Here is a 24,478-nt window from a genome sequence, read left to right on the forward strand (position 1 = left end):
TTTAAGCATCAACTAGATCTTACTGAACAAGGAAAAACAAACTCATTTGAACAAGCAGGGTTGCAGAAGAAGAATTAGAAATCATTGATAACAAAAAAGTTTTCAAATTTCCGACTGATTTACAAACACGAGGTTGGCGGAAGTTTCAAATCTCTTCTGATGCTAATAACATACATCAAATACACACTCTTTTTCATTCTTTAATCAAAATAGACTTGGTTCTGAAATCACTCCTTTTGACCAATCTCTCCTTCCAAAATGGCGTGTCTTGTCAGAACAATCTCTTTGACAAGGTTTCTGTAAACAAAGGGCCTAACAGCAGCACGGAGAAATAGCTCAGGTGGGATCCTACTCTTCTTTATCTTCTTCATCCACCTTCCATATCCTACTGTCTTCCATTCTTCTGGTTTCACTTTTGCCTTCTTACCTCTCATTTCCAACTCATCTCCTTCAATCTCACTCTTTTCTCTTTCCTCCATTGCCTTTAACTGCTTCTCATAAAACTTATCTGATACCACCATACTCATCTCCGCAAGCTTCTCCATCCTCTCTGCGTTGCTCGTCGCTTTGTTGAATTGCCCTTCCCAGTACCTTTCATCCTCTTCCGGATCCGTCTCCTCTGTTTCACCTTCTAAACTGTCTTCTTCCTCGCTTCCCTCCACATCTACAACCATGTTATCATCATCATTCTCTTCCTCCACCTCACCATCATCATCATCATCATCGTCATTGTCAGCTTCATCTTCAATCCACTCTGAGAATTCAGCCTTCTTTGAGTTTCCACTAATGTTCATCTCATCCTCATTTTCATCTGGAGCATCACACCCTAGCTCCGTCTCCTCCAACTTTGCTTTCCACTCTTTTGTATACGGATGCAACAACTCGTTCGGGTGGTTTCCAAGCAAGAACTTCAACACTTTGGACTTCTTTTCATCACTCGACTTCTCATACGCATTTACCACATCGTCCACAAAAGCAGTCTGTCTCACCTTCAGCATCTTACACAACCCTCCGTAGTAAGTGCTGAACTCCAATCTACCTTCATCATCCTCCACTTCACACACGAATCCAGATTCCGTTACCGGGTTTAGATAAGGGATGAGCGAGTTAAAGAAATCTTCTTGAGGCTCAAACCTGCACTGAAACACAGGCTTCTTCACATACACAATATCAGGTCTAAACCAAGCCGCACATTGACATATCAAAGACCTAGACTTGTTCCCCAATCTCCCCATCAAATTCCACTTGTCCAGCCTCTGCTTCTTATCCGCTTCTACAACCACTTCGCTAACCAACGTCCATTGCTCCCACGGCAGCTCACTGAGTCTCCATTTCGGATGCCTAACAAAAACCCAAAAATACTTCAAACCAAGATTCGAATCCAACTCCTTAACCCTCTTCTGAAAATCTAAATTCATGTCATGCTGCTCAATCTTCTCAAACTCTTCATGATTCTCCACTTCACCAATCATAGTAACACACTCATCAGAGATAGTACCACGAACAGGATCACCAACCACAACACCACGCCACGAGTAAGGTCCAAACTCTCCATACTTGAACCAATCATAAGGATGACGCAATCTAGGGTCATCCTTATCCATAAACCGAACCATCCTATCGTAACCAAGCCCAATCATCTCAAGCTCCTCTTCCGTGAACTTATCCGGGTGGCTACTAAGAATCTTACTTCGACTCTTGTCAGGGTTATTATACAATCTGTAAAACAAAGATTCCGCTAGCTTCTTAGACTTATCACGAGCGTTCCTCTTCACCTGCTTCCTCATATCTGCATCTCCTTCTATCCTCCCACCAGAAGAACCTCCTCCAAGCTTCTTCTTGCTCCTCCCCGCCAAAGCACGCACATCTCGCCTAAACCCACCATCATTTCTGAGCAAAAGCTCGGAGCTTTTGACCCTGAACGCATAGTTCCTCTCGGTAATAACCGGTAAAACCGAAACGACCCTTCGTACGCCGCAATTGGGTGGAGATTTACGGAAGGAGAAACTAGGGTTCAGGGTTTTAGAAAAGGATAAATCTTGACTCAGCATTGCTTCTCTCGAAACAGCTCTTAGAGATGATTAGAGACGGTAATGATATAAGCCAAAAGATACGACGACGTTTTGCTTCTGTGTTAGGAACTGAAAAAAATTAAAAATCTGATTTTTTTTTTTTTTTTTTTTGTTTGGTTCAGAAGATTTGTGATGGCGAAGAGGATCCACCTGACGGAACTAGGCTGCATCGCGTGTGAGGAACTTAGTGAGCTCGGTGCGGGCAAAGAAGGGTGGCTCGTGAACAATCCGAATCTTTTGTGTGCACTCGATTCTCACTCTTTAGCCCTAGCCAATCGTAATCTCATCTTGATTGTGAATTGGGGTGATCCTGATGCGCCTCGTGTCAAGATCAGGCCCGATCTGTCTCCGATTGAGGCTGAGTCGATTACGGCGATTGAATGGTTGGTGTTTGATGACGTCAGAGTCGTCGTTGCAGGGACTTCTTGTGGGTATCTCCTGGTTTACTCTGTTGCCGGTGATCTCATTCATAAGCAGGTTCAAATAAATTCGAATTTGATGTTTGCTTTAATTGCGGAAACATTGGTTTTATGAACAATGATGTCTCAGAACATTGTGGCAGTTCTGTTGTTGAGTTACTTTAGTTTACAGTAAAGTGATCTTATAGATGAATTACTTAGTTCTTGTCTGTATTTACAGATGGTACATGCCAGCCGTATCTTGAAAATAAGAGTACGAGGAACTAAGAAAGATTTGATACAAGAGACATCCACTGAGGAGATCTGCTTTGTAATGCCTGGTATCATTGCCCGTTTTGATGGCTCCAACATTCAGGTTTTGTTGAAAAAGTAGAATTTCTTTAGGTGATGATTTGCTAAGTTCTGAGATTTGTTTATTTTTGTCTGCGTAATTGTAGAGTATGCTTCAGAAATGGTTTCAGGAGAAAAATTCTAATTTTTGGGACCAAAAGAATAGAAAGGGAGATGTAGAAGATACTGGTAGTTTGTACCAACGACTACCGTATCAGATATGGAATGTCAACAAGAATGGTGTGTGTGTTGATGCTACTGTCACTGGCGTAATGCCTCCTCCATTACTAGAACTTCAGGTGTCTACTGATGTCTATTTTGATTGTTTCAGACTTGGAAAATAAGATAACTCTCTGCATTTTTTTAATAAAGCATAACCTTTTTGTATGTTATGTTTCTGCTGTTGTAAAGAAAGCAAAAGAATAGAGAGACCTTTTTGGAGTTTGTTCCGGTTTATAAATCTGGCTAATTTTATTCTTTGACAGTCAAGTCAACGTTATTATTGTGCAGTGACCATTGGAGAAGATGCTGTAATCTCTTCTTATAGGTATCTTGGATGATTGTTTTTCATATGTTACTTTGATGATGTTCTTCTTCTATTTATTAAAGAATACTTTCTGTGATCACTTTCTTTTAAAGGCTCTCAGAAGACAGAGGTAGATCACTTGTTGGAGCGATTCTTTCAAAAGTTGTGCCTGCAGCTGCTTCAACCATAGCTTCTTTTTCTAAACTGATCTGGAGAAGTAATGATCAATCACCAAAGCGAAAGCCAGAAGCCAAGACTCAGTCTTTTGCTCGAGGTACATTTTCATACCCTCTGATCACTTCACAATATATCACTCTGTGGCTTAACCTTGTCAAAATGTTGCTGCAGCATCATCCTTGACATGTATAAAGGACTACCCAAGGAAAGGCGAGAAGCTCACGTTATCCCCGAGTGGGACATTAGCTGCGATAACAGATTCTCTTGGTCGAATACTTCTGCTAGACACTCAAGCTCTCGTAGTTGTCCGGCTTTGGAAGGTTTGTTTTAACATCCTTGATACTTCTTCCCTTAAATTTCCTCTCTGTTTTTATAATGGAAGACAGTGAAGCAAGACCACTTCGAGAAGAACCAATGTGAAAACAGTTTAATGCCACATCTGACTCAACAACTTTATTTGTCAGGGTTATCGTGACGCAAGCTGTGTGTTCATGGAGATGTTAGCCAAAAAAGATAAAGGGAAAGGAGTAATTCACACAGAACCGGTAAAAAGTGATTACTGTCTATGCTTAGCCATTCACGCGCCACGAAAAGGCATCATCGAGGTAACAATGTCTTCTCTCAATAACTTTTATCATTGTTTTCGATCATATGCATTGACTGATTTGCTCCGCAATGTATCTAGGTGTGGCAGATGAGAACAGGGCCGCGTCTTCTAACGATTCAATGTGCGAAAGGTAGCAAATTGTTGCAGCCAGCGTACAGGTTCGGATCAAATTCATCGTCTTCTCCTTACATTCCACTTGAAGTCTTCTTACTCAATGGAGATTCTGGCCAAGTCTCTATGCTCAACCGATCTCTCTCTTAAAAAATACTTCTAAACTAAACTTTCTATCAATTCCACAACAGTTTTCTTCATACTTTTCTCTAAACTTTTGTCCATAGCTAAGCGAAAGTCTCTAATTGAAATGTTTTCTAAGCAAGAAACAAAAACTTCGCAGTTGATTCTTAATATGTAATCAGTGTTCATGTTTTTTTTTTTTTTTTTTTTAACTTGCTTGTGAGAGTTGGGTGTGAATGTGATCATATGATTTGTAACTTTACTTCAAAGATTCAACTAATAGTGTTATTCTTTAATTCAATCCACAATTAAATAACAAGGAATGTTTTAGTCATGGTCCCAAGAAATAATCAAATCCAAGTTAATTTATTAGTAAGAATTAATACTGTTTTCTTGGGGGAAGCTTTCCTTCTTTAAAATCAGTTTGATTACCAGACAGAGACCAAATGCACACAAAAAAAAAAATGGTCATGACTTTTCCACTCATCTTCTTCACCGTCTTCTTCGCCGCCACTCTCTCCGCCGTCGCTGCCGATCTCCACGTAACCAGATCACGTTTCAAACCTCCTCTCTTCTTCTCTGCTCTTCCTCAAAACGTCACCAAATCCCGTACTCGTTACTTCGAGGTTCAAAAACCTCCCGTACCAAATCTTCCGACATCTCAACCACCATCGTCATGCTCGTATCATATTCTCCACCATGACTTTGGTTACACCTACGCTAAACCACCGGTTCTCGCCAATTACACACTTCCCTCCCACTGCTCGTCGGCTCGAGAGTTCTCCAAAATCGTCCTCGACTTCAAATCCACCAGCAAAGGAAGACAGTTCGATCGTATCTTCGGAGTTTGGCTCGACGGCGTTGAGATTCTCCGGAGCTGCACCGCCGAGCCTAGACCAAACGGAATCGTTTGGTCAGTTGAGAAAGATGTCACCAAGTATCACTCTATCCTCGTCAAGAACGAGACTCAGATCCTCGCTGTTTATCTCGGTAATCTTATAGATAAGACCTATACTGGTGTTTACCATGTCGACGTCACCTTCCATTTCTATCAACTCGAAAAGAATCTTGAAGATTCTTTTTCTTCTTCTGGTTACAGCTCTCCTCAAGCTGATATGATCTTGCCTGTTTCTAGAAACCTTCCCTTAAACGATGGGTTGTGGTTTGAAATTGTGAATACGAGTGATTCCAAGTATAAGGAGTTTGAGATCCCTAGGAATGTGTATAGAGCTGTTCTTGAGGTTTATGTTTCTTTCCATGAGAATGATGAGTTTTGGTATGGTAATCTTCCTAATGACTTCGTTACTGCTAATAATCTCAGTGTTGCTGGTAATGGACCTTTTAGAGAAGTTGTGGTTAGTCTCGACGGTGATATTGCTGGTGCTGTTTGGCCTTTCCCTGTTGTTTTCACTGGTGGGATCAATCCTTTGCTTTGGAGACCAATTACTGCTATTGGTTCTTTTGATTTGCCGAGTTATGATGTTGAGATCACGCCGTTATTGGGAAGATTGTTGGATGGGAAGACTCATAAGGTCGGGTTTAGTGTGACAAACGCGTTGAATGTTTGGTATATCGATGCGAATTTGCATCTTTGGTTGGATCAGGAGAGGGAGATAGTGGAAGGGACGGTGTTGGAGTTCAGTAAAAGCTCGTTGAAGCTTAGCTCTGTCTCAGACTTTAAAGGCATGAATGGGAACTTCACGACGAAAGCAAAGAGGTCGATAACTTCGATCGGGTTGGTCAAATCCTCTCATGGGGACATTATAACCAATGCTAATCAAGAATTCACCTATGGAAACACGATGGTTTTAGGTAAAGATGGGGGCTTGCAGATCATAGACCAGTTGATCCAAGCCGATGATCGTATTCACGCCAAGAAAGCCGCGAGAGAGGTATACTGCGCGAAATCCATCAAGAGGTTTCCTTTTTACCTCTACTCTGACTCTTTAGAGCAGCAGAATGACACATCTCTGGAGATTTCGAATGTCACGATGGAGTTCAACGAGGAGAGATCAGAGAGCGACAAAGGGTTGATGAGAACATTCAATAGCAAGCTTGAAAACAAGCAAGATGGGCAAGGGGTTATGGTGGTGAAGAATAACTTAGTGGTCAATGGATATGGAAGCACACAACAAGTGTATAGATATGTTGGAAGTGACCAATGCTACTTCAGAAACATTAGCAGCTCCAACTACACCATTCTATATGACAAGCGTGAAACTGTTTGCAAGAAGAAAACGCTGAAACTGCCGCCACGACTCGAGCATCTAACCAGACAACATCATTTACTGGCTTGATATATGACCAGAGACAAAAAAACCTCGCTCTTGCTGTGATTGACAATTGGAAAAAGAAACATCACAAATAAATAATAAACTTTCCATGTTCCTTCTGTTTTTTTTTCCAGTTTTTGGTCAGATTTGATGTATGTCATTATGCAATTGCAAGAAGGCTCACGCTGAACTGTGTAGCCTTCGGACTTTACTTCAAAACACGCAGATGTGAGAATAAACCGATCAATTTGAAGTGTTATCAGATTTAACCTGTATCTGAACCGTTATAAACCGAACCAGAGAATCGTACCAGAAGCAACTAGAGAATCCGAAAGGTGGGTCCTACTATTATCCTGATATGTCGTACGTGGCCACATAACAGCCGTCGAAGGGATTGACTTAAGAAGGTCAAAGATTTGACCTTTCAATCGCATCTCTCTCTGTCTTCCCTCGGTGATAAGGGAAACATCTGACCAGACCGGAACCAAGGAGCGGGTAAACTCACAGAAAGCATCGATCTTCAAACTCTTTGCTTCTTCTGTGATTGAAAATGAGCTTATCATCACCAACCAGGTCTGATTAAAGTTCCAATTTTTGTTCTTTCGATTTCAGTTATGCATGATTAGTACTTTTCTTGCTGAATTCCAAGACATTTCTCTTTGCTAAATATTGTTGTAAGCAGTGCCTGTAGCTCTTCGAGATGCTACTCCTCGGGATTGTCGTTACCGATAGGGTTCCGATCGAATCCCGTCAATGTGGGATTGGTTTGTGATCCAAAAAGACACAGTCTTGCTGCTCGGAAGCTCCTCGTAGCTTGCTCCTCCTCTTCCGGTAAGTATCTCCTGCAATCTAAATTCTTGAAGATTTGTGCTTTTCGATTGTGAAGTGATTTTGGTAGGTTCGGGTTTCTAGCTGCTCATTGGAATGTCAATTTTGAGCAGCTCTTGAGTGTAGATGTTTTAGCTTGAATTGGTGTTAGTTTATCTTTTGACCATGTGGAACAGAAGACGAAATTTCCAGTTTTAGGTCACTTAACTTGATATTTTAGCTAGTAACGATCAATGAAACTGTAGCCTTATTCTTTTGTAAGTCTGAAAGAACTTTCTCACATTTTGTTCAAAAATGTTAAAACAGATCCTTTGTTGGTTAAGGCTGCGAAAGGGCAAGTTGTGAGTCGCCCTCCAGCTTGGATGATGAGGCAAGCAGGAAGGTATATGGCTGTTTACCAAAAGCTCGCCAAGAAACACCCGTCCTTCAGAGAGAGATCAGAGAACACTGATCTAATCGTGGAAATCTCTTTGCAGCCTTGGCAAGCATTTAGACCAGACGGTGTCATCATCTTCTCTGACATCCTCACGCCTTTACCCGCATTTGGTGTCCCATTTGACATTGAAGATGTAAAAGGCCCCGTGATCCAATCTCCCATCCGAACTGAAGAAGATTTAAAGAAATTACATCCCATTGATTTCGAGAAACTGCAGTTCGTTGGAGATTCTCTTAAGATTCTGAGACAAGAGGTGGTTTTCCTCCTTCTTCTCAGCTTTCCTCTAGACTTAACCAATACCTTCCAGTTTGTGAAAATGGATTCTTGTTTTGAAAGGTTGGGGAACATGCTGCTGTATTAGGTTTCGTTGGAGCTCCTTGGACTATTGCAACATATATTGTTGAAGGAGGAACAACTCGGACATATACAGTCATAAAGAATATGTGCCACACTGCACCAAATGTATTGAGAGCTCTATTATCTCATTTAACCAAGGCCATTACCGAGTATGTTGTTTACCAAGTTGAGCATGGAGCTCATTGCATACAAATATTCGATTCATGGGGTGGCCAACTGACTCCTGAGATGTGGGAACGCTGGTCCAAACCCTACATCGAAGAGGTATAATTTAGTTGCTTTCATCTTGAGGACTAGATTCTCTTTGGTGTTTAACGTTTTTCTTGTCATTTGGGCTCGCCAGATCATTCATGCTGTAAAGAAAAGATGTCCAGATACGCCGATAGTTTTCTACATCAATGGAAATGGTGGCCTTCTTGAGCGAATGAAGACTACTGGAGCTGATGTTATTGGGCTTGACTGGACTGTAGATATGGCTGATGGAAGGAGGCGACTGGGAAGCGATGTTAGTGTGCAGGGAAATGTGGATCCAGCTTACCTATTCTCTCCGCTCCCTGCTTTAACGGAAGAAATTGTAAGGTAGGTAGTTACTTTGTTCAGCTGATGACAGAGTTATGCTTGTAAATTCAATTCAAGAAACTGAAAGTAATGTTTCTTTTGTTGTCAGAGTTGTGAAGTGTGCTGGACCAAAGGGGCATATTCTCAATCTAGGACACGGTGTCTTGGTAGGAACACCAGAGGAAGCCGTGGCTCATTTCTTTGAAACCGCTAGAAGCTTGGATTACCAAACAGTCTTCCAAAATCATATTCCTGCAGAAAAAGCTGAATCTGAGTTGGTTGCCTGAGTAATCTGCTGTTGAACAGACATGTAAGACAAGTCCCTACGCCAAAGAAATCTGCTGTTTGAGTTTTGTGAACATATGTTCGAATTTCTTAAATTTGGTTGCAGGAATCAGAGAAAGACTTCCATGTCTGACCCATAATCGATGCCAAAGTTGGTAACTTGCTAGGAGATAACATTGGAAGCTGCCCCCTTTTTTTTTTTTTTTGCTAGCCTCCAGTCTTCTGGACCAAGCTGAGCTCAACTATTAACAATGTCTTGAGTTGCTCATGGGCTTCAATGTTGCTGCTTCATTTGGAGATATGTATGACTCAAGTTTTAACTTTTAACCAAACATCAAATTTGGTTGATCTTAAAGCTTTCTCTTTGTTGTCCCACTTTTTCATATGGTTTTATCTCGATCTCGGTTATCTTATCTGAAACCAAGTAGCTTTGAATTATTGCAATTGAACCGAAGAAAAAAAAGCAGAAGAGATCCTGATCAATTTTTAATTTTTGTCTCATCTGGTTTGGTCTAGTTAGATTCAGTTTACCAATTTGGTGTCTAAAACTGTTAACCGAATTAAAACGTACCGTCATATTTTGATTCTTTTTTTTTTCTTTTACTTGACAACCATATTTTGCTTCTTAATGGGCCTACTTTACTTCTTTCGTCAATTATAATCTAATTGTAATATTATTTTTTTTGTTAATTTAAATAAATTGAATATAGTTAAACATATAGAACTATATATTGAAAAATATTTGCAATAAAATTAAAGATAAGAAAGAGCAACATATTTGGAAAAAAAAAAAAGTAGATGATAACAAGATAATTTATATGTGATCTAAAGTCAAATGACATCGCAACATACAAAGTTTTTTTAAGTCTCACCATATTTGTTTTCATGAATCATCCCACTTGTCATTATTCATTAATCAAAAACTGAAATATAAAATGAAGGCTATTGTCGTTACCCTCCTCGAATGTTTCTGATAAATAATGTTAACTTATCATCTTAATACGTCAACCGAATTATCAGTTTGTCACCGACACTGACCCCCCACACCAAACCACTAATCAGTAATCACTAATCCATAAGTTTATAATTAATGTATCTATCAATCATCTAATATATTAATATCCAATGATACTGAACTTTGTTTATTTCGTTGAGTCCATAAAGCGATCTATATAAACTACAAAGTTTTTCGTTATAATTAATTCAGCATTATCGCTAAATTTTAAATTAAGAAGACGGCAATGATTTATGAAAAGAGATACTACTATTAAGATATACAAAAGGGTCAATGATATATGCTTAAAACGAATCAGTCTACCCAAGAGCCATTTTTCTAATCTCTAACTTTATTTTTTTATAGAGAGTTTAGTTATTCCAAAATATTTGACAGGCTAATCTCTAATATTTCGATAGTTTGAAACGACATTTTTTATTAGCCCTAAAAATTTGAAACATAATCGATTTTTTTTTTTTAATGTGATACACTGATATCATACTACTACGACGAAAATGAATCAGAATTAATTCGAATATTCGAACAGATCACTAGCTCTAAATATTTTTAACAACATATCACAAACTTGGTTGACTTGAGTTGCATATTATAATGACGTACTCAGTGATTCGAATATTCTCGTTATCATCCACAAAATAAGAATAAAAACCTTAATTTATTTTAATTTTTTAATTTTTAGGCAAATGATTTTACTAAATTATAGTATGATATCATGTAAAATAGCATGGTATCGTATATAAAAAATATATATATAGCATGCTATCTTTTTATAGTAATTACAACATTTTAAATAGCATGTGTTTTATCGTATAAAATAAAAAACATGTAAATAATATTTTACCATCATGTATTTTTGTAAATAAATACATAATGTAATATCCTGAAGATCTAAAAATTCAACTGGATCGTATGTGAGAGTTAGGGTAAGTCAGAGATCTGTATATAGACGAAGATGCATGCACAAGCAGACAAGCTCACACGATCCTGTATGTTTAGTTTCTTCATCAGCTAAGATTCATTCAAAAACCCAATGAAGAGTAATTCCATAAGTATCTCTGTTACAATTAAGAAATGAAGATCCATATACAGTACAAGATCTTTGACCACATAAAACTTCAAAATTCAAAATGTGTGTTATTTAATGCTTTTATATATTTCAGTCCACAGAATCAATTAGATTTACTATGAATAATAGTTTCATTTTCTTACTCAATTCTAATCGAAAATTTTAATCCACCCTATGAAAAATGGAATTGAATTAGTGAAATATATATATTTTTTTACCATATATTTTATATTTGAAAGAATACCCCCGAGTATTATTCGTTCTGCACAATTAAATAAGATGGATTTTGCTGCATATATAATTTTTTCACTTCATATGATAATTATTTTAAAATGATATAAAATATTTAAGAAATAGGGAAAATAATGAAATAGAGTTAAAAATAAATTTATATGAGTTATTCAAAGCGTGCATGCATTACACAGTGTAACGCACTTGCTCTCGTCTATATATACTCAGACTCTGTTTTCTCATTCTCCTTCATCTCTGAATCTGATTCCCACACCCAACCCAAAAAAAAACCAAACTTTTCTATTGAATCTGGTTGCCTTAGTAATCTGCTGTTGAACAGACAACAAAAACCGAACTATCCGCAGATCTCTTCTTTATTTCAGGTTTGTCTCAATCAAATCAAATTCTGAATTTTTTTCGGGCCAGTCTATACCAAATCCCCTGTTTTTACGGCTAATTTTGAGTCAGTTGCCAACAGATTTTTTTTCTTTCTTTTTTTTTTTCGATTTTTAATTATTTTTCATTTGATATGATATGATTTACAGAGAAGAACTCAGAAAGCTGGTGGAGAGTTTTGTGATTGATCGGCGATAATGGCGGGTCGGAACGTAGAGAAGATGGCATCAATTGATGCGCAGCTTCGGCAACTTGTTCCTGCTAAAGTCAGCGAAGACGATAAACTTATTGAGTATGATGCTCTTCTCCTCGATCGTTTCCTCGATATTCTCCAGGATTTACACGGCGAGGATCTTCGTGAAACGGTACCAATCCTTCTTCTTCTCCTTGTTTGTATAGGATTGAATCAATACCCTTTTGCTAGAGATCTTAAAAATCTCATCTTTGTTTCGATTTACTCGTTAATGGTGGATTAAGCAGAGACTACGTAAAGTTTGAATCAGATTCGGTTGACGTGTTAGTTATGTCTATTGGTGAAATGTTTTGGTGTATAGTTCTGTTATTGATGATTTATTTGTGAATTTGAGAAAATGGTCTTGTGGAACAGGTTCAAGAGCTATACGAGCTATCTGCTGAGTATGAAGGGAAGCGTGAGCCTAAGAAGCTTGAGGAACTAGGGAGTCTCCTGACGAGTTTGGATGCTGGTGACTCCATTGTTATCTCCAAGGCCTTCTCTCACATGCTTAACTTAGCCAACTTGGCTGAGGAAGTGCAGATTGCTCACCGCCGCAGGATCAAGAAGCTCAAGAAGGGTGATTTCGTTGATGAGAGCTCTGCTACTACTGAATCCGATATCGAAGAGACTTTCAAGAGACTCGTTTCTGATCTTGGTAAGTCTCCTGAAGAGATCTTTGATGCCCTGAAGAATCAGACTGTGGATTTGGTTTTGACTGCTCATCCTACTCAGTCTGTGCGTAGATCATTGCTTCAGAAGCATGGGAGGTTAGTTTTTGGATTTTGCTGTCTTTTTTTCTTTTCTTTTGCTTTTGTATATTGACCTTAAATGCTTTCTCAGGATAAGAGACTGTCTTGCTCAACTGTATGCAAAGGACATTACTCCTGATGACAAGCAGGAGCTCGATGAGTCTCTGCAAAGAGAGGTAAGAACTCAACCTCATTGAATTGTACCATGTTGGTTCAGAAGATTGACTTTTAAAACTCTCCTGTTTTGTTTAGATTCAAGCTGCATTCCGTACAGATGAGATTAGAAGAACACCTCCAACCCCACAAGATGAAATGAGAGCTGGAATGAGTTATTTCCATGAGACAATCTGGAAAGGTGTCCCCAAGTTCTTGCGTCGTGTGGATACAGCTCTGAAAAACATTGGGATTGATGAACGTGTCCCTTACAATGCCCCATTGATCCAATTCTCTTCATGGATGGGCGGTGATCGTGATGGTACATACGTTTTTCAGATTACTGACAAACAAATCTTTCTCTTGTTTCCTTTTTCTCACCCACTAATCAACTTATCTGAATATCAGGTAATCCGAGGGTTACACCAGAGGTCACTAGAGATGTGTGCTTGTTGGCTAGAATGATGGCCGCCAATCTCTACTATAACCAAATTGAGAATCTGATGTTTGAGGTTTTTATCTCTTGTTACATGTACTCTTTTCCGGTTTTTCTTCTTCAAGATTCTTTTGATTCATTTGTGTTCTTCTTGGCAGTTGTCTATGTGGCGTTGCACTGATGAGTTCCGTGTTAGGGCGGATGAACTCCACAGGAACTCAAGGAAAGATGCTGCAAAACATTACATAGGTACGAAGCTTTGGTGATTTTCTTCTTGCAAGATAAGAAACACATACTGAAAGTATACAATGGTGCTGCTTTTGCATGCTTAAGTTAATTTTTTTGTTTAACTCAATGCAGAATTCTGGAAGACAATTCCTCCAACTGAGCCATATCGTGTGATTCTTGGTGATGTGAGGGATAAACTGTATCACACACGTGAGCGCTCTCGTCAATTGCTGAGTAACGGAATCTCTGACATCCCTGAAGAAGCTACTTTCACCAATGTGGAAGAGGTAAGCAATCTTTATACTCTTGAGTATTACTTCTTTACTCTGATTATATTCACGGAATTCAATTTGTGTTTACTCTTCTATTTATACAGTTCTTGGAGCCTCTTGAGCTCTGTTACCGATCACTATGTTCATGTGGTGACCGCTCAATAGCTGATGGAAGCCTTCTTGATTTCTTGAGGCAAGTCTCTACTTTTGGACTCTCCCTTGTGAGAGTTGACATTAGGCAAGAGTCAGAACGTCACACAGATGTCTTGGATGCTATCACCAAGCATTTGGACATCGGTTCCTCCTATAGAGACTGGTCTGAAGAAGGACGACAGGAGTGGCTTTTAGCTGAACTAAGTGGAAAGCGTCCATTATTCGGACCTGATCTTCCCAAAACCGAAGAAATTTCTGATGTCCTCGACACATTCAAAGTCATATCTGAGCTGCCTTCAGATTGTTTTGGAGCATACATTATCTCTATGGCAACTTCACCTAGTGATGTGCTTGCGGTTGAGCTTTTACAGCGTGAATGCCATGTTAAAAAGCCACTTAGAGTTGTTCCACTCTTTGAGAAGCTAGCTGATCTTGAAGCAGCTCCTGCAGCTGTTGCAAGACTCTTTTCTATAGACTGGTACAAAAACCGTATCAATGGTAAACAAGAGGTTATGATCGGTTACTCAGATTCAGGGAAAGATGCTGGACGTCTCTCAGCGGCTTGGGAGCTATACAAAGCTCAAGAAGAACTTGTGAAGGTTGCTAAGAAATATGGAGTGAAGCTAACTATGTTCCATGGCCGTGGTGGCACAGTCGGAAGAGGAGGTGGTCCTACTCATCTTGCTATATTGTCTCAGCCGCCGGATACAGTTAACGGCTCTCTTCGAGTCACAGTGCAGGGTGAGGTCATTGAGCAGTCATTTGGTGAGGAACACTTATGCTTCAGAACACTTCAGCGTTTCACAGCTGCAACTCTAGAGCACGGAATGAACCCTCCAATTTCACCAAAACCTGAGTGGCGTGCTTTGCTAGATGAAATGGCGGTTGTTGCAACTGAGGAATACCGATCTGTCGTTTTCCAAGAACCTCGATTTGTCGAGTACTTCCGCCTCGTAAGTATTCATTCACATCAATCCATAATTCACCAAAGTTTTTATGTGTTTTAAGTATACCTCAAACCGTTGGTTTGGTTTCTCAGGCTACTCCGGAGCTGGAGTATGGACGTATGAACATCGGAAGTAGACCTTCAAAGAGAAAACCAAGCGGTGGGATCGAATCTCTCCGTGCAATCCCATGGATCTTTGCTTGGACGCAAACAAGATTCCATCTTCCTGTATGGTTAGGTTTCGGAGCAGCTTTTAGGTTTGCGATTAAGAAGGATGTGAGAAACCTCCACATGCTGCAAGATATGTACAAACACTGGCCGTTCTTCCGAGTCACCATCGATCTAATTGAAATGGTGTTCGCCAAAGGAGACCCTGGGATTGCCGCTTTGTACGACAAGCTTCTTGTCTCAGAAGATTTGTGGGCTTTTGGAGAGAAACTCAGAGCCAACTTTGAAGAAACCAAGAATCTCGTCCTCCAGGTATAAAGCAGAGTCCTCTGTTTCGTGTTCCTTACGGATTTCTTGACAATACCACTGAGACTAAAAATCTCCTTGTTGCAGACTGCTGGACATAAAGATCTTCTTGAAGGAGACCCTTACTTGAAACAGAGACTGAGGCTGCGTGACTCTTACATTACTACCCTCAACGTTTGCCAAGCCTACACATTGAAGAGGATCCGTGATCAAAACTACAATGTGACCCTGCGACCACACATTTCCAAAGAGATCATGCAATCAAGCAAATCAGCACAAGAGCTCGTCAAGCTTAACCCAACGAGTGAATACGCGCCAGGACTTGAGGACACGCTCATCTTAACCATGAAGGGTATCGCCGCAGGATTGCAAAACACCGGTTAAGTGAGTGAGCCAGTGAGACAAAACAAAACTTTGAATTCTCCGTTTTTTTTCTTTTTCTTATTTTCCCTTTTAATAATGTCTTTTTTAGAATCCAAAAAATAATAACTTCTTACGGTTGGATTACAGTTTACTTTATGTATCCACCGTTCTATTGTATGAAAGTAACACTGCTCTGTTTCTGGAAGTGGAAACAAAAACAGAGACAGTAAATCTTAATGTTTGATCTTCTTTGTCTTTTTGCTACTGCTCTCTGTCTCAGAACCATTTACATTTGTTAATACCTTTAAATTGCACGTCGTCTAAAGTCTGAATGTGGTCCCTGAAACAGCAGGCATGTTAATAGAACTATGCCGTTAAAGAAGGGAGGTGCGTTGACGAAACGACACGATTGTTTTTGGTTTTTGCTGTTTAAGACACACGGCTCGCATTTGGTCTGCATGTATTACTATAGCGTACAGTTCTCACTGTAACAATGCTTAAGAGTTAAACCAGATAATAAGAGAAGAAGAAGAAATTTTATTGATGGAAAAAATGTGTTGACAACATGAATGAATGATGTTCTGTCTCTGCTTATTTTATATGGTTTCATCACCTAAGTAGCCAAAATTTTCTCTATGTACAAAGGGACTAATCTCTCTTTTAAATTCCTTCCTAAACCTAACAGAGCAATGAATGAATCAAATCAGAAGTGATCTTTTTTTTTCTTCTTTTGAGTGAACATTATCTTGTTTTGAGTTTTGCTAAAGGCCATAGTGTCTCACTGTTTTCTCTAGTGCTTCCTTGCTTGGACACACAATCTCTTTCATCCGAATCCCAAGTTTGTAAATCTTGAATGTTGGCACAACTCTCACTCTCTCTGCATCACCTACTGCTGGACACTTTACAATCTCCACCTATTGAAAAGACATTTTACAAATAAGTTTACTTGTTCTCTGGTTACATAAACAGATGTCTTCACATTTTTGTTTTTTACCTTGAGGAAATGTAAAGATGGGTAACGAACACATAATGCGTCCATGAACATAGACATCTCCTTGCATTGTGGATCAGATGCTCTAAAAAAGTGTACAATGGAAACTCCTGCCATTGAAGTATACAACAAGTTACTAGAGGGAATTTTTCTGACTGCTTAAGAGCATATATAAGTTTCAAATATCACTTACCAGGACGGGTTAATGCAGCTTTTAACTCTTCAAGACTAGATATTTCCTCAACTTCACCTCCAAACTCCATGTTTAGAACTACTTCACCGCGAGATTTCTTCAATGCAACTTGAGCGTGAAACAAAGACTCAGCCAATTGCTTGTCATAAGGCAGTTCCTTTCTTAAGGTCTCATAGTCGCTCACTGCTTCAGCCCATCTTTCCAACTACAGTTTCGTAGAAATAATAAACTTAGAACAAGTGAAAAACCAAAACTAAGTCATACCATTTATATATATTTCACCTTGCTATATGAAGCAGCCCTTTGAAGACGAGGCTTTGTGTATCTCGGTAGAATGAGCAATGCATGGTTACAATCTTCGATCGAACTCTCCCACATCCCAACTTTAAAGAAACAATCTGCTCTATGACATAATAGAGTAGCATTGGATGGATCATATTTAAGGCCTTCCCCATAAGCTGAGCTTGCTTCAGTGTATCTTTCTAATTCATAAAGATCGTTACCACGATCACGCGCCCTAGTAATTGATCTAACATTTCTATACAACGTTTCAACTTCATAGTTTTGTGGATCCATCTCTGAAGCTTTCTCTGCAGTCGTAACTGCATTTTCAAACCTGCAAGAATTCATCATTTGCTCTTCACTCTTTTTTAACGCATGACATAGCAATAAGACAACAATCAAATCAACATGTCTACAAAATCTCACCTCCCTAGAGCCAACTCCATTTGGGATTTGACAAAATATGTGTAAGCTTCACATATCATATCGAAAAACCGAGTCTGTGCGTAAGAGACCGGGAGTGGTTCTACTTTGGGGACAAATTCTAGTTCTATTTGAGCATCATCAAGCCGTAGGAGTTTCAGTAGTGCTTCAACTTTACACATAGCTAGCTGAAGATTTGAGATATGTAAAATACTTAAAACCACTTTAAAACGTTTTCATGAAGTAACACGGATTAATACAAGAATGTTTGTTATCTACCTGAGGAGAAGAATCAGCTCCAGACGCCATGGCTGCACTTACTTCTGTCAAAACTATATTCCATTCACCTCGTCTTCTTGCATATGTGCATTTGTTCAAGTGTCTATCTATTTGTTGAAGCATCTTCACCACCTTGGGATCTGATGGTTCTGCCACTGAATAAAAGTGTATCCCTGCACTATCGACATAACCTAATCTGCAACCAAATCAAGACTCAGATTTATTTGATTAGATATCCAATCTCTATCAAGATTCTATTAAGCAATTCAGTTTTTACCTAAGAAGCAAGAAGGCTAAACGGTGATGAGCCCTTGCAAATTTTGGATCCAACTTAATAGCTTTTTCACACTCATTCACAGCTTCACCAATCTGACCCAAACTAGACAATGCAGCTGCTCGATTGCTATGGTAAGTCGCATTACTTGGTGATAACTCTATTGCTCGATCGTACAACTTCAAAGCCTCAGTGAAACAACCTTTCTTGAACATATCGTTTCCAATTCTCTTTACCTCTTCTGAATTCGAACTGTATAAAGCAACCTTCCACGGTATCTCCGCGTCGCTAGAGCTGCGTATAGCTAAAGGCAAAACAGAGGAAGAAGAAGAAGAACCAGACGTCCTCGTTGGCTTCACCGGAGATAAGTTGTTTCCTGGGATTATGCTACCGTACCCGTATGACTTAGCACTACCTGGCCCAAGAGCCATGCTTCTTGGTTTCTCTTGAGTCATGCCTGTAATCTGTACCTTCCCCGACGGGAAAAGGTTCCCGCCGGGAAGTATTTGGACATGCTGTTGCAACGCACTAGAGCTTTTAACCGATGGTTTTGTTCTTGTTGTACTCGAAACAGAGCTCGATGGTCTTATATTCCCAGTTGTGGTCTTTGGGCATCCTGTCTTAACGCCAACTTGGCTGCTTGAACGAGATTGAGCGCGGGCAGGACTACTAGACCCAAACTGAGCGGCGGAGGAGCCATTACTGGACTTTGATTGTATGGCGGAGGGAGTACTAGATTTAGCGGCGGAGGGTGTGTTAGACGACTTAAAGGATTGAGCTTTGTTCGACTTAGAGGATTGATCGGCTGAGGACGAAACGGGCCGATCCGAACTGGGTTTTCTTGTATGTCCAGCATGACCCGTAACCGATCCAGAGGAGCTAGAACTACAACTTCCACTACTAGTGGTAGCCGTAGAGGTGGAACGAGTCTGAAGCGGTGTAATTGGTGATCCATGATCCACATTAATTATAATACTATCTGGCTTATCGGTGGTGACACAGTCAGGTTCCCGTATCAAAGGCTTTAACATTTTTGTACGGTCAAAAAAAAAGAAGAAGATACCTTTTGAAGTAGTGATCGGTAATGAATCCCCAAATTTCCCTAATGGTTTCTCTCCGGAAGAAGATTCAGAGCAATGACCTGACCTTCTTCAATGGTGGAGGAGGATCATATATGTTCTGAACAATGCATGGGAAAGGAGAGAGAAAAAGGGAAAGATGGGGATCTCAGCGATGTCAAAGAATGAAGCAAGTGAATGAATGTGATAAGTGTTGTTGTTGTTGTTGTCTCATAGATAGATAGAGAGAGAGAGAGAGAGAAAATAAAAGTTTCAGAAACAGAGAGGTAGGAGACGACGAAGAGCGATTGAAATTAATAATAATATAATCTAAAGTTATATCTTTGTGTGTATTTATTTAATTCTTTAATATTCTTTGTTGACAAAATAAAAAGAAAAAAGTGACTTTTTTTGTTCCTCTCTCTGTTCCGTTAAAGTGTGTACGTAATACAAACTGCGTAACACAAAAATAAATGTTATAATGTACGGATATATTAAATACAATGTTTTTTTTTTTGTGTGTGTGAGGAATATTTTGTTAAATATTATTAATTTGTACCAGATTTTTGCCTAGTCAAATGAAAACTAGTGTCACTATGATCTAAATTTTGCGATTTGAGAATAAATTTAGGATTTGGTTTTAGCTATTTTAATAATCTTCAAATCTTAAAGTCTTGACTGAATCCTTCTCGTGCCTTGCGCTACGACTATGTCCACGCAACAACACTCTACGGCTACCATATACTTATAAAATGCGAACCTTCATATTCATAATAAAATCGGCTCTGAATAAAAATAAAAAATCAGCTTCACGAGACAGATTTCTAAGGAATGTCTTATCATCAGAAGAAACATTATAAAATAGTAGGTGTATGTATGAAGTAAATAAGTTATTAAATAATTTGCAGACTTTTTTTTTTTTGTCTTTCGATTATATCTATGTGCTTTTAAATTTCTTTCTCAATCATTTATTAGCATATGGTTTTGTTCTCAGGTCTTTTAGCAAACTTTTTTTGTCAACGTACTATTTACAGATATCATAATGTACACGCACTGACACACGCATATAAATTAGAAAACCTACGTGTGTTACATATGTAACGCATATATGCCTATTCACATAAGCTAGACGCATGCATATTCGTTTCATCTACGTATTGTTCATGTATGTAGCTTTTGTTTTGTATATAAATTCCCACACGCTTCAAATATCTCAGGTTCATAATGCAAATAATACATTTTACATTACATATTATGTGTGTTCATAAAATCCTAACATCTGTTTAATGTATAATTGCATTACAGCTGCTAGATGCGCATATGTATATATATATATAAAGAAGAAGGTAACATACAGTGCTTTTAGAGTTTTAGACAAATATAAGACCGTGAAAATTAATTTTGGTTGGTAAGTTCATGAACCTACATCTAATTAGACAACGAAATAAATAATATGTCTAGATTTTCTAGTAAGAGTAGGTAAGCACGCACTTAATTGTTTAAACAAAAAAAGACACTTAATTGGCTAAGATGATATTCCACCTGTGTTTCACGTTGTGTATTGTTCTAATACAATGCATACTGATTAAAATCTTTTACAAAAAAAGACATTAATTGGTCCTATACTTTTACACCAAATTACACTACTAATTAAGTTTTCAAAAGTCCCATTATTTTAAAACAATCTTAAAAATATAATTAGAAATCAAATATGTATGGAGTAATGATATATATGTATGGCGTATGGGCTTAAGCCAAGCCATGGTGCCTTAATTCTAAATATGAAAATCATTATTGGGCAGCAGCAGCAGTGTAAGATGATGGGTTCTCTTGTTTTTATTTTTTTTTATAATTATTGTGGGGTTTGACAGCTTTTAACATGCTTACACAAAGATAATTGACCCCATTTTAGGCTACTTCTTCTATTTTCGTTATTTATCTTTTTGCAGACCCAAAATTGTTATAATTTTTTAATTTAATTATGATATAAAATACTATAAAAACCACACGTACAAGTAACATAACCTATGTTCTTACTGTCAAATGAATTGAGTAACGAATTGATTAAGACTTTACGATAAATTAAATGCCAGCTATGTTCTACTGTCAAATGTCAAATAGTATTGAAGTATTTTTTTAATAATCATATACTCCCTCTGGTTTTTTTAGTTGTCATTCTAGACTAAAAATTTTGTTTTCCAATACTTGTCGTTTTAGGTTTCCAATGCATATGTTTGATAAAAATACCAATTTTATCCCAACTATTTTAATGATTTGACCAATAAAAAAATTAGAAAATGTATTAAAGAAAGGATATAATAGAACATTAATCTAGTTTCTTAATTTGTGTGCAAAGCTCTAGAACGACAAGTAAAAAAAACCGGAGGGAGTACTAGGTTAAATGCCAGTTCTCTAATAACTATTTGTTCGATTTCACTTTTCCTCTAGATTCACATAAAGATGTAGTATAATTTTCAATCTAATCTTTTTGTGGAATGGTCGTATAGTACAAAACAATACAAAATAATTTAAGTTACGGAAAAAGAAGCTTAATTGTTTTACACTGTAACTATCACTAAAGAAATTGCAATTAGTTCAATCTTATACTTGTACAACAAGGTATCACCCAAAATTTGTTATACACAAAAAATTACTAACCCTAGTTTAAAATAACCCAAAAGCTGTTTAAGCGTGATCAACTCTCGTCGTTTTTCTCACACTCCCCCAGGAAGAACAGAGCTGCGTCAACTGAAAAACCGAGAGGCTTGAGCTTCAATGGCGGACATGTCAGAGAAAGAGATATATAAATTGTTACGCCTCGGATCTTACATCAGTACAAAAGACATATATAAGAGGGTAGATCATTTATCATCATCCGATGGCAAGGTCGGACTCTTTGAGCAGCTATCTAGCTTGTGAAGTTCCAACATCCTTTTCTCTGGGTTACAAAGACCTGCAGCAGTAACATATTCAATCCTAATTGTGATCAGTTGTTGTAGAAATGCTTATGCAAAGTGAGTAAATTAATTCCTTGAGACCAGAACGAAGAAAAATGAACCTGAGCATTTTGGTATATCCCAAATAGCAATGGAGTGTGGTGAGCACTCTGGTTCACAAAGGGTGTGAAGGTTCTCGTGTTTAACGTTCATTGCCAGCATCCACGCACCTATTGTCACATCCTCGTTGCTAAACATCCTGAAACTGTAGTTTGGGAAAAGTTCTCACTTTGTTAAACAGAAAGACTGACAAGTATCGAGGAACAGAGACCTCTTTAAGAGTGCAAATGAAGTCCTAATCGAGACATATCACTCCAGGAGAATTCAAAAGCATACAACATTTCAGGAGACAGAACTTGCCTGTTGTTCTTTAGGGCAACCAAACTTGTGACAACATCAGCAGAAAGAGCATATATGGGGCCATAAGCATGAAGAAAGTACTCTTTCCCGAGCAGATCTGCCAAAGGTTCATACCTGCAAAAAAATCCAACCAATTTTAAGGTACATCGAACCGCACGAGATGATTAGGTGTCGCAAAAATCCTTATCTTAACCCAAAGTTTTTCATAAAGAGAAGCATGATTTTGCGGATTCTGTTAGTTCTTCCTGTTCTTACCATTTGAGTTTTGGATCTGTGAAAACTGGACCCTTTTTCAGGCATCCAATGTATGTCTGCGAGTGACTCCGCTCTTTAGCCAACAGCAAAGACAACCGATCTGTGAAGAAAAATAACAGCCTCTTATGAAATCAAGAAGGATCAGAACATTCCTGAAGACACGAATTCAAAACCAGAGAAAGCAATCAATTTTACCTGGCCTCAAGTATATATCATCATCAGCTTTGACATAGAATTCTGAATCATATAGGGCGTATGCAGCTTTGAAGAAAGCCAAACTATACAACAAAATCACAAAAACATAAATCATGGATCACATTCTTTTTACTGTTATCTGTCATATGAGACATGAGTAGAAAAAGTATTTAGTCTCTTACTAACGTTTTGTATGGGAGCTTACTGTACTCCTCCTCGATATCAAGCAGTACAAAATCATCATACTCTACGATTTCCCTTCTAAGCTCAGCCAATTTAGCCTCATCTTTGGTTTTGCCTATAATAAACCTGATGGCCAATCCTGTTGATTCTTCCAATCTGCAGAGAGCAGTAGTGTTCTTCAGTGAAACAAAGAAAGTCCCAAGACTCATCAAGCATTGAAGATAAAAGTCCCATGATCACAAAGCTATTTATAACCAGATCAAACCAATCTCGATGATGCAAAAGTTCAATCCTTTGTGACAAATTGATTCCAGAGAGAACCCTAACTAAAGCTAGGACCAGTGAATTAAACCAATTTGAGATTTTGAGAGAAGAGATTGAAATCAGTACCGTCGAAGTCCATCTGGATCGGACGGCATCCACGTGTTCCTGAGAGCTCGTCTCCGGCCAGCTGATCTGAACCCGGTCTGGATTCCGACGAACCCCATAACCTTGTGTCTCTTCACTTGGCCGCCTGCTCCATTATTAACGATGCTATTTCCCGCGACGTCCCAGACGATCCGAACCGTCTTCGGAGGCAAGTTGGTGAGGCAGGTCCGGCCGGATAACCGGAGACCCGGGAATAGAATCGTGGATAGTCCGAAAAGGAAACCGGTGAGCCCAATAGCTAGAGAAGCGAAGACGATCAAAGGCGTCGATCGGCGCGTGAAGAATGATGGCCGCGCGTGAAATAGCTTAGGAGAAGATGGCATGATGGATGGATCCAGCTGCTACGGCGGATCCAATTTCTTTTTTCCGTTAACGGTCGTTAATGGCAAGGCTACGGCGGGTGTTTTTTCGTTACTTCAGGACAGTTGGATCCGTGTTCTCGGATTCGGGTCGGATCCTTTTCAAGATGTAAGGATTTATTTATAAATTTGATATACAATTTTAGAACATTCACTAGGTTTGAGAAAAAAAAAAAAAAAAAAAAGACTTTTTGATTATAAACATTAGTGATGAACACAAGTTAGGCAAATAGTTAATTAATTTGACCATTATGAAACAAAAAAAAAACAAAACCTAACAAATGAGAAATAGCATTCATTTATAGGTGAAAACGTTTCCAAAACCTCTTAAAAATCATAATGAATATCTTTCTTGACAAAATATAAAATAAAAAATCATAGT

The 24,478-nt window shown here is 38.6% G+C and overlaps 6 protein-coding genes and 1 pseudogene across 10 annotated transcripts; 4 read left to right on the top strand and 3 right to left on the bottom strand.

Moving 5' to 3' along the window:
* Window positions 1-60: 60 nt before the first annotated feature.
* LOC104779622 (uncharacterized) lies at window positions 61-2,106 on the bottom strand. The gene has a single exon (XM_010504001.3). The coding sequence runs from the start codon at window positions 2,049-2,051 to the stop codon at window positions 228-230; it is 1,824 nt and encodes a 607-aa protein (XP_010502303.2). The 5' UTR covers window positions 2,052-2,106; the 3' UTR covers window positions 61-227.
* LOC104779630 (uncharacterized) lies at window positions 2,101-4,661 on the top strand. 3 transcript variants are annotated; one of them, XM_010504012.3, is made up of 8 exons: window positions 2,101-2,549; window positions 2,712-2,846; window positions 2,929-3,120; window positions 3,307-3,368; window positions 3,461-3,621; window positions 3,696-3,844; window positions 3,989-4,129; window positions 4,210-4,661. In XM_010504012.3, exons 1-8 carry the CDS (start codon window positions 2,205-2,207, stop codon window positions 4,390-4,392), a joined length of 1,368 nt encoding a protein of 455 aa, XP_010502314.2. In that variant the 5' UTR covers window positions 2,101-2,204; the 3' UTR covers window positions 4,393-4,661. The 3 variants fall into 3 exon arrangements, with proteins under 3 accessions (XP_010502314.2, XP_087361740.1, XP_087361761.1); XM_087505614.1 differs by having other exon boundaries at window positions 2,181-2,549; window positions 2,941-3,120; XM_087505635.1 differs by having other exon boundaries at window positions 2,181-2,549; window positions 2,712-2,811.
* A 56-nt stretch (window positions 4,662-4,717) lies between these two features.
* LOC104779644 (peptide-N4-(N-acetyl-beta-glucosaminyl)asparagine amidase A pseudogene) lies at window positions 4,718-6,857 on the top strand (annotated as a pseudogene). The gene has a single exon (XR_015593179.1). The product of XR_015593179.1 is annotated as a peptide-N4-(N-acetyl-beta-glucosaminyl)asparagine amidase A pseudogene (transcript).
* Window positions 6,858-6,927: 70 nt separating this feature from the next.
* On the top strand, window positions 6,928-9,457 carry LOC104779652 (uroporphyrinogen decarboxylase 1, chloroplastic). The gene is made up of 7 exons (XM_010504041.3): window positions 6,928-7,211; window positions 7,321-7,469; window positions 7,773-8,155; window positions 8,239-8,523; window positions 8,603-8,838; window positions 8,927-9,127; window positions 9,209-9,457. Exons 1-6 carry the CDS (start codon window positions 7,189-7,191, stop codon window positions 9,102-9,104), a joined length of 1,254 nt encoding a protein of 417 aa, XP_010502343.1. The 5' UTR covers window positions 6,928-7,188; the 3' UTR covers window positions 9,105-9,127; window positions 9,209-9,457.
* Window positions 9,458-11,555: 2,098 nt separating this feature from the next.
* On the top strand, window positions 11,556-16,083 carry LOC104779660 (phosphoenolpyruvate carboxylase 3). Its single transcript, XM_087452653.1, has 11 exons — window positions 11,556-11,797; window positions 11,960-12,175; window positions 12,418-12,812; window positions 12,886-12,970; window positions 13,047-13,269; window positions 13,356-13,459; window positions 13,542-13,632; window positions 13,744-13,898; window positions 13,988-14,989; window positions 15,076-15,462; window positions 15,544-16,083. Exons 2-11 carry the CDS (start codon window positions 12,008-12,010, stop codon window positions 15,838-15,840), a joined length of 2,907 nt encoding a protein of 968 aa, XP_087308779.1. The 5' UTR covers window positions 11,556-11,797; window positions 11,960-12,007; the 3' UTR covers window positions 15,841-16,083.
* Window positions 16,084-16,336: 253 nt separating this feature from the next.
* On the bottom strand, window positions 16,337-19,784 carry LOC104779670 (TPR repeat-containing thioredoxin TTL2-like). 2 transcript variants are annotated; one of them, XR_015558447.1, is made up of 7 exons: window positions 18,265-19,662; window positions 17,988-18,183; window positions 17,712-17,896; window positions 17,286-17,605; window positions 17,004-17,208; window positions 16,814-16,920; window positions 16,337-16,733 (listed from the first exon to the last, which is right to left on the bottom strand). XR_015558447.1 is itself a non-coding variant. In XM_010504062.3 (7 exons), exons 1-7 carry the CDS (start codon window positions 19,290-19,292, stop codon window positions 16,581-16,583), a joined length of 2,208 nt encoding a protein of 735 aa, XP_010502364.2. In that variant the 5' UTR covers window positions 19,293-19,784; the 3' UTR covers window positions 16,337-16,580. The 2 variants fall into 2 exon arrangements, 1 of the variants encoding a protein (XP_010502364.2); XM_010504062.3 differs by having other exon boundaries at window positions 17,286-17,619; window positions 18,265-19,784.
* A 2,105-nt stretch (window positions 19,785-21,889) lies between these two features.
* On the bottom strand, window positions 21,890-24,371 carry LOC104779677 (putative beta-1,3-galactosyltransferase 13). The gene is made up of 7 exons (XM_010504075.3): window positions 23,699-24,371; window positions 23,312-23,464; window positions 23,126-23,208; window positions 22,931-23,030; window positions 22,676-22,789; window positions 22,378-22,520; window positions 21,890-22,272 (listed from the first exon to the last, which is right to left on the bottom strand). Exons 1-7 carry the CDS (start codon window positions 24,058-24,060, stop codon window positions 22,181-22,183), a joined length of 1,047 nt encoding a protein of 348 aa, XP_010502377.2. The 5' UTR covers window positions 24,061-24,371; the 3' UTR covers window positions 21,890-22,180.
* Between the last annotated feature and the right edge of the window lie 107 nt (window positions 24,372-24,478).

This window comes from Camelina sativa, chromosome 1, assembly GCF_030686135.1.
Source record: "Camelina sativa cultivar CO46 ecotype springtype chromosome 1, ASM3068613v1".
Classification (NCBI taxonomy): Eukaryota; Viridiplantae; Streptophyta; class Magnoliopsida; order Brassicales; family Brassicaceae; genus Camelina; species Camelina sativa.

What these genes read in the sequence shown, in the direction of transcription:
- LOC104779622 (XM_010504001.3), bottom strand. Translation starts at nt 2,051, where the DNA reads ATGCTGAGTCAAGATTTATCCTTTTCTAAAACCCTGAACCCTAGTTTC.
- LOC104779630 (XM_010504012.3), top strand. Translation starts at nt 2,205, where the DNA reads ATGGCGAAGAGGATCCACCTGACGGAACTAGGCTGCATCGCGTGTGAG. An exon ending in TTGATGGCTCCAACATTCAG is followed by an intron (nt 2,847 to 2,928) that starts GTTTTGTTGAAA and finishes GCGTAATTGTAG; the next exon opens with AGTATGCTTCAGAAATGGTT. An exon ending in CTCCATTACTAGAACTTCAG is followed by an intron (nt 3,121 to 3,306) that starts GTGTCTACTGAT and finishes ATTCTTTGACAG; the next exon opens with TCAAGTCAACGTTATTATTG.
- LOC104779652 (XM_010504041.3), top strand. Translation starts at nt 7,189, where the DNA reads ATGAGCTTATCATCACCAACCAG. An exon ending in AGCTTATCATCACCAACCAG is followed by an intron (nt 7,212 to 7,320) that starts GTCTGATTAAAG and finishes TGTTGTAAGCAG; the next exon opens with TGCCTGTAGCTCTTCGAGAT. An exon ending in CCAAACCCTACATCGAAGAG is followed by an intron (nt 8,524 to 8,602) that starts GTATAATTTAGT and finishes TGGGCTCGCCAG; the next exon opens with ATCATTCATGCTGTAAAGAA.
- LOC104779660 (XM_087452653.1), top strand. Translation starts at nt 12,008, where the DNA reads ATGGCGGGTCGGAACGTAGAGAAGATGGCATCAATTGATGCGCAGCTT. An exon ending in TTGCTTCAGAAGCATGGGAG is followed by an intron (nt 12,813 to 12,885) that starts GTTAGTTTTTGG and finishes ATGCTTTCTCAG; the next exon opens with GATAAGAGACTGTCTTGCTC. An exon ending in TTGAGAATCTGATGTTTGAG is followed by an intron (nt 13,460 to 13,541) that starts GTTTTTATCTCT and finishes TCTTCTTGGCAG; the next exon opens with TTGTCTATGTGGCGTTGCAC.
- LOC104779670 (XM_010504062.3), bottom strand. Translation starts at nt 19,292, where the DNA reads ATGTTAAAGCCTTTGATACGGGAACCTGACTGTGTCACCACCGATAAG. An exon ending in TTAGCCTTCTTGCTTCTTAG is followed by an intron (nt 18,184 to 18,264) that starts GTAAAAACTGAA and finishes ATTTGGTTGCAG; the next exon opens with ATTAGGTTATGTCGATAGTG. An exon ending in GAGCTGATTCTTCTCCTCAG is followed by an intron (nt 17,897 to 17,987) that starts GTAGATAACAAA and finishes TCAAATCTTCAG; the next exon opens with CTAGCTATGTGTAAAGTTGA.
- LOC104779677 (XM_010504075.3), bottom strand. Translation starts at nt 24,060, where the DNA reads ATGCCATCTTCTCCTAAGCTATTTCACGCGCGGCCATCATTCTTCACG. An exon ending in GTTGCCCTAAAGAACAACAG is followed by an intron (nt 22,521 to 22,675) that starts GCAAGTTCTGTC and finishes CCCAAACTACAG; the next exon opens with TTTCAGGATGTTTAGCAACG. An exon ending in GGATATACCAAAATGCTCAG is followed by an intron (nt 22,273 to 22,377) that starts GTTCATTTTTCT and finishes TTACTGCTGCAG; the next exon opens with GTCTTTGTAACCCAGAGAAA.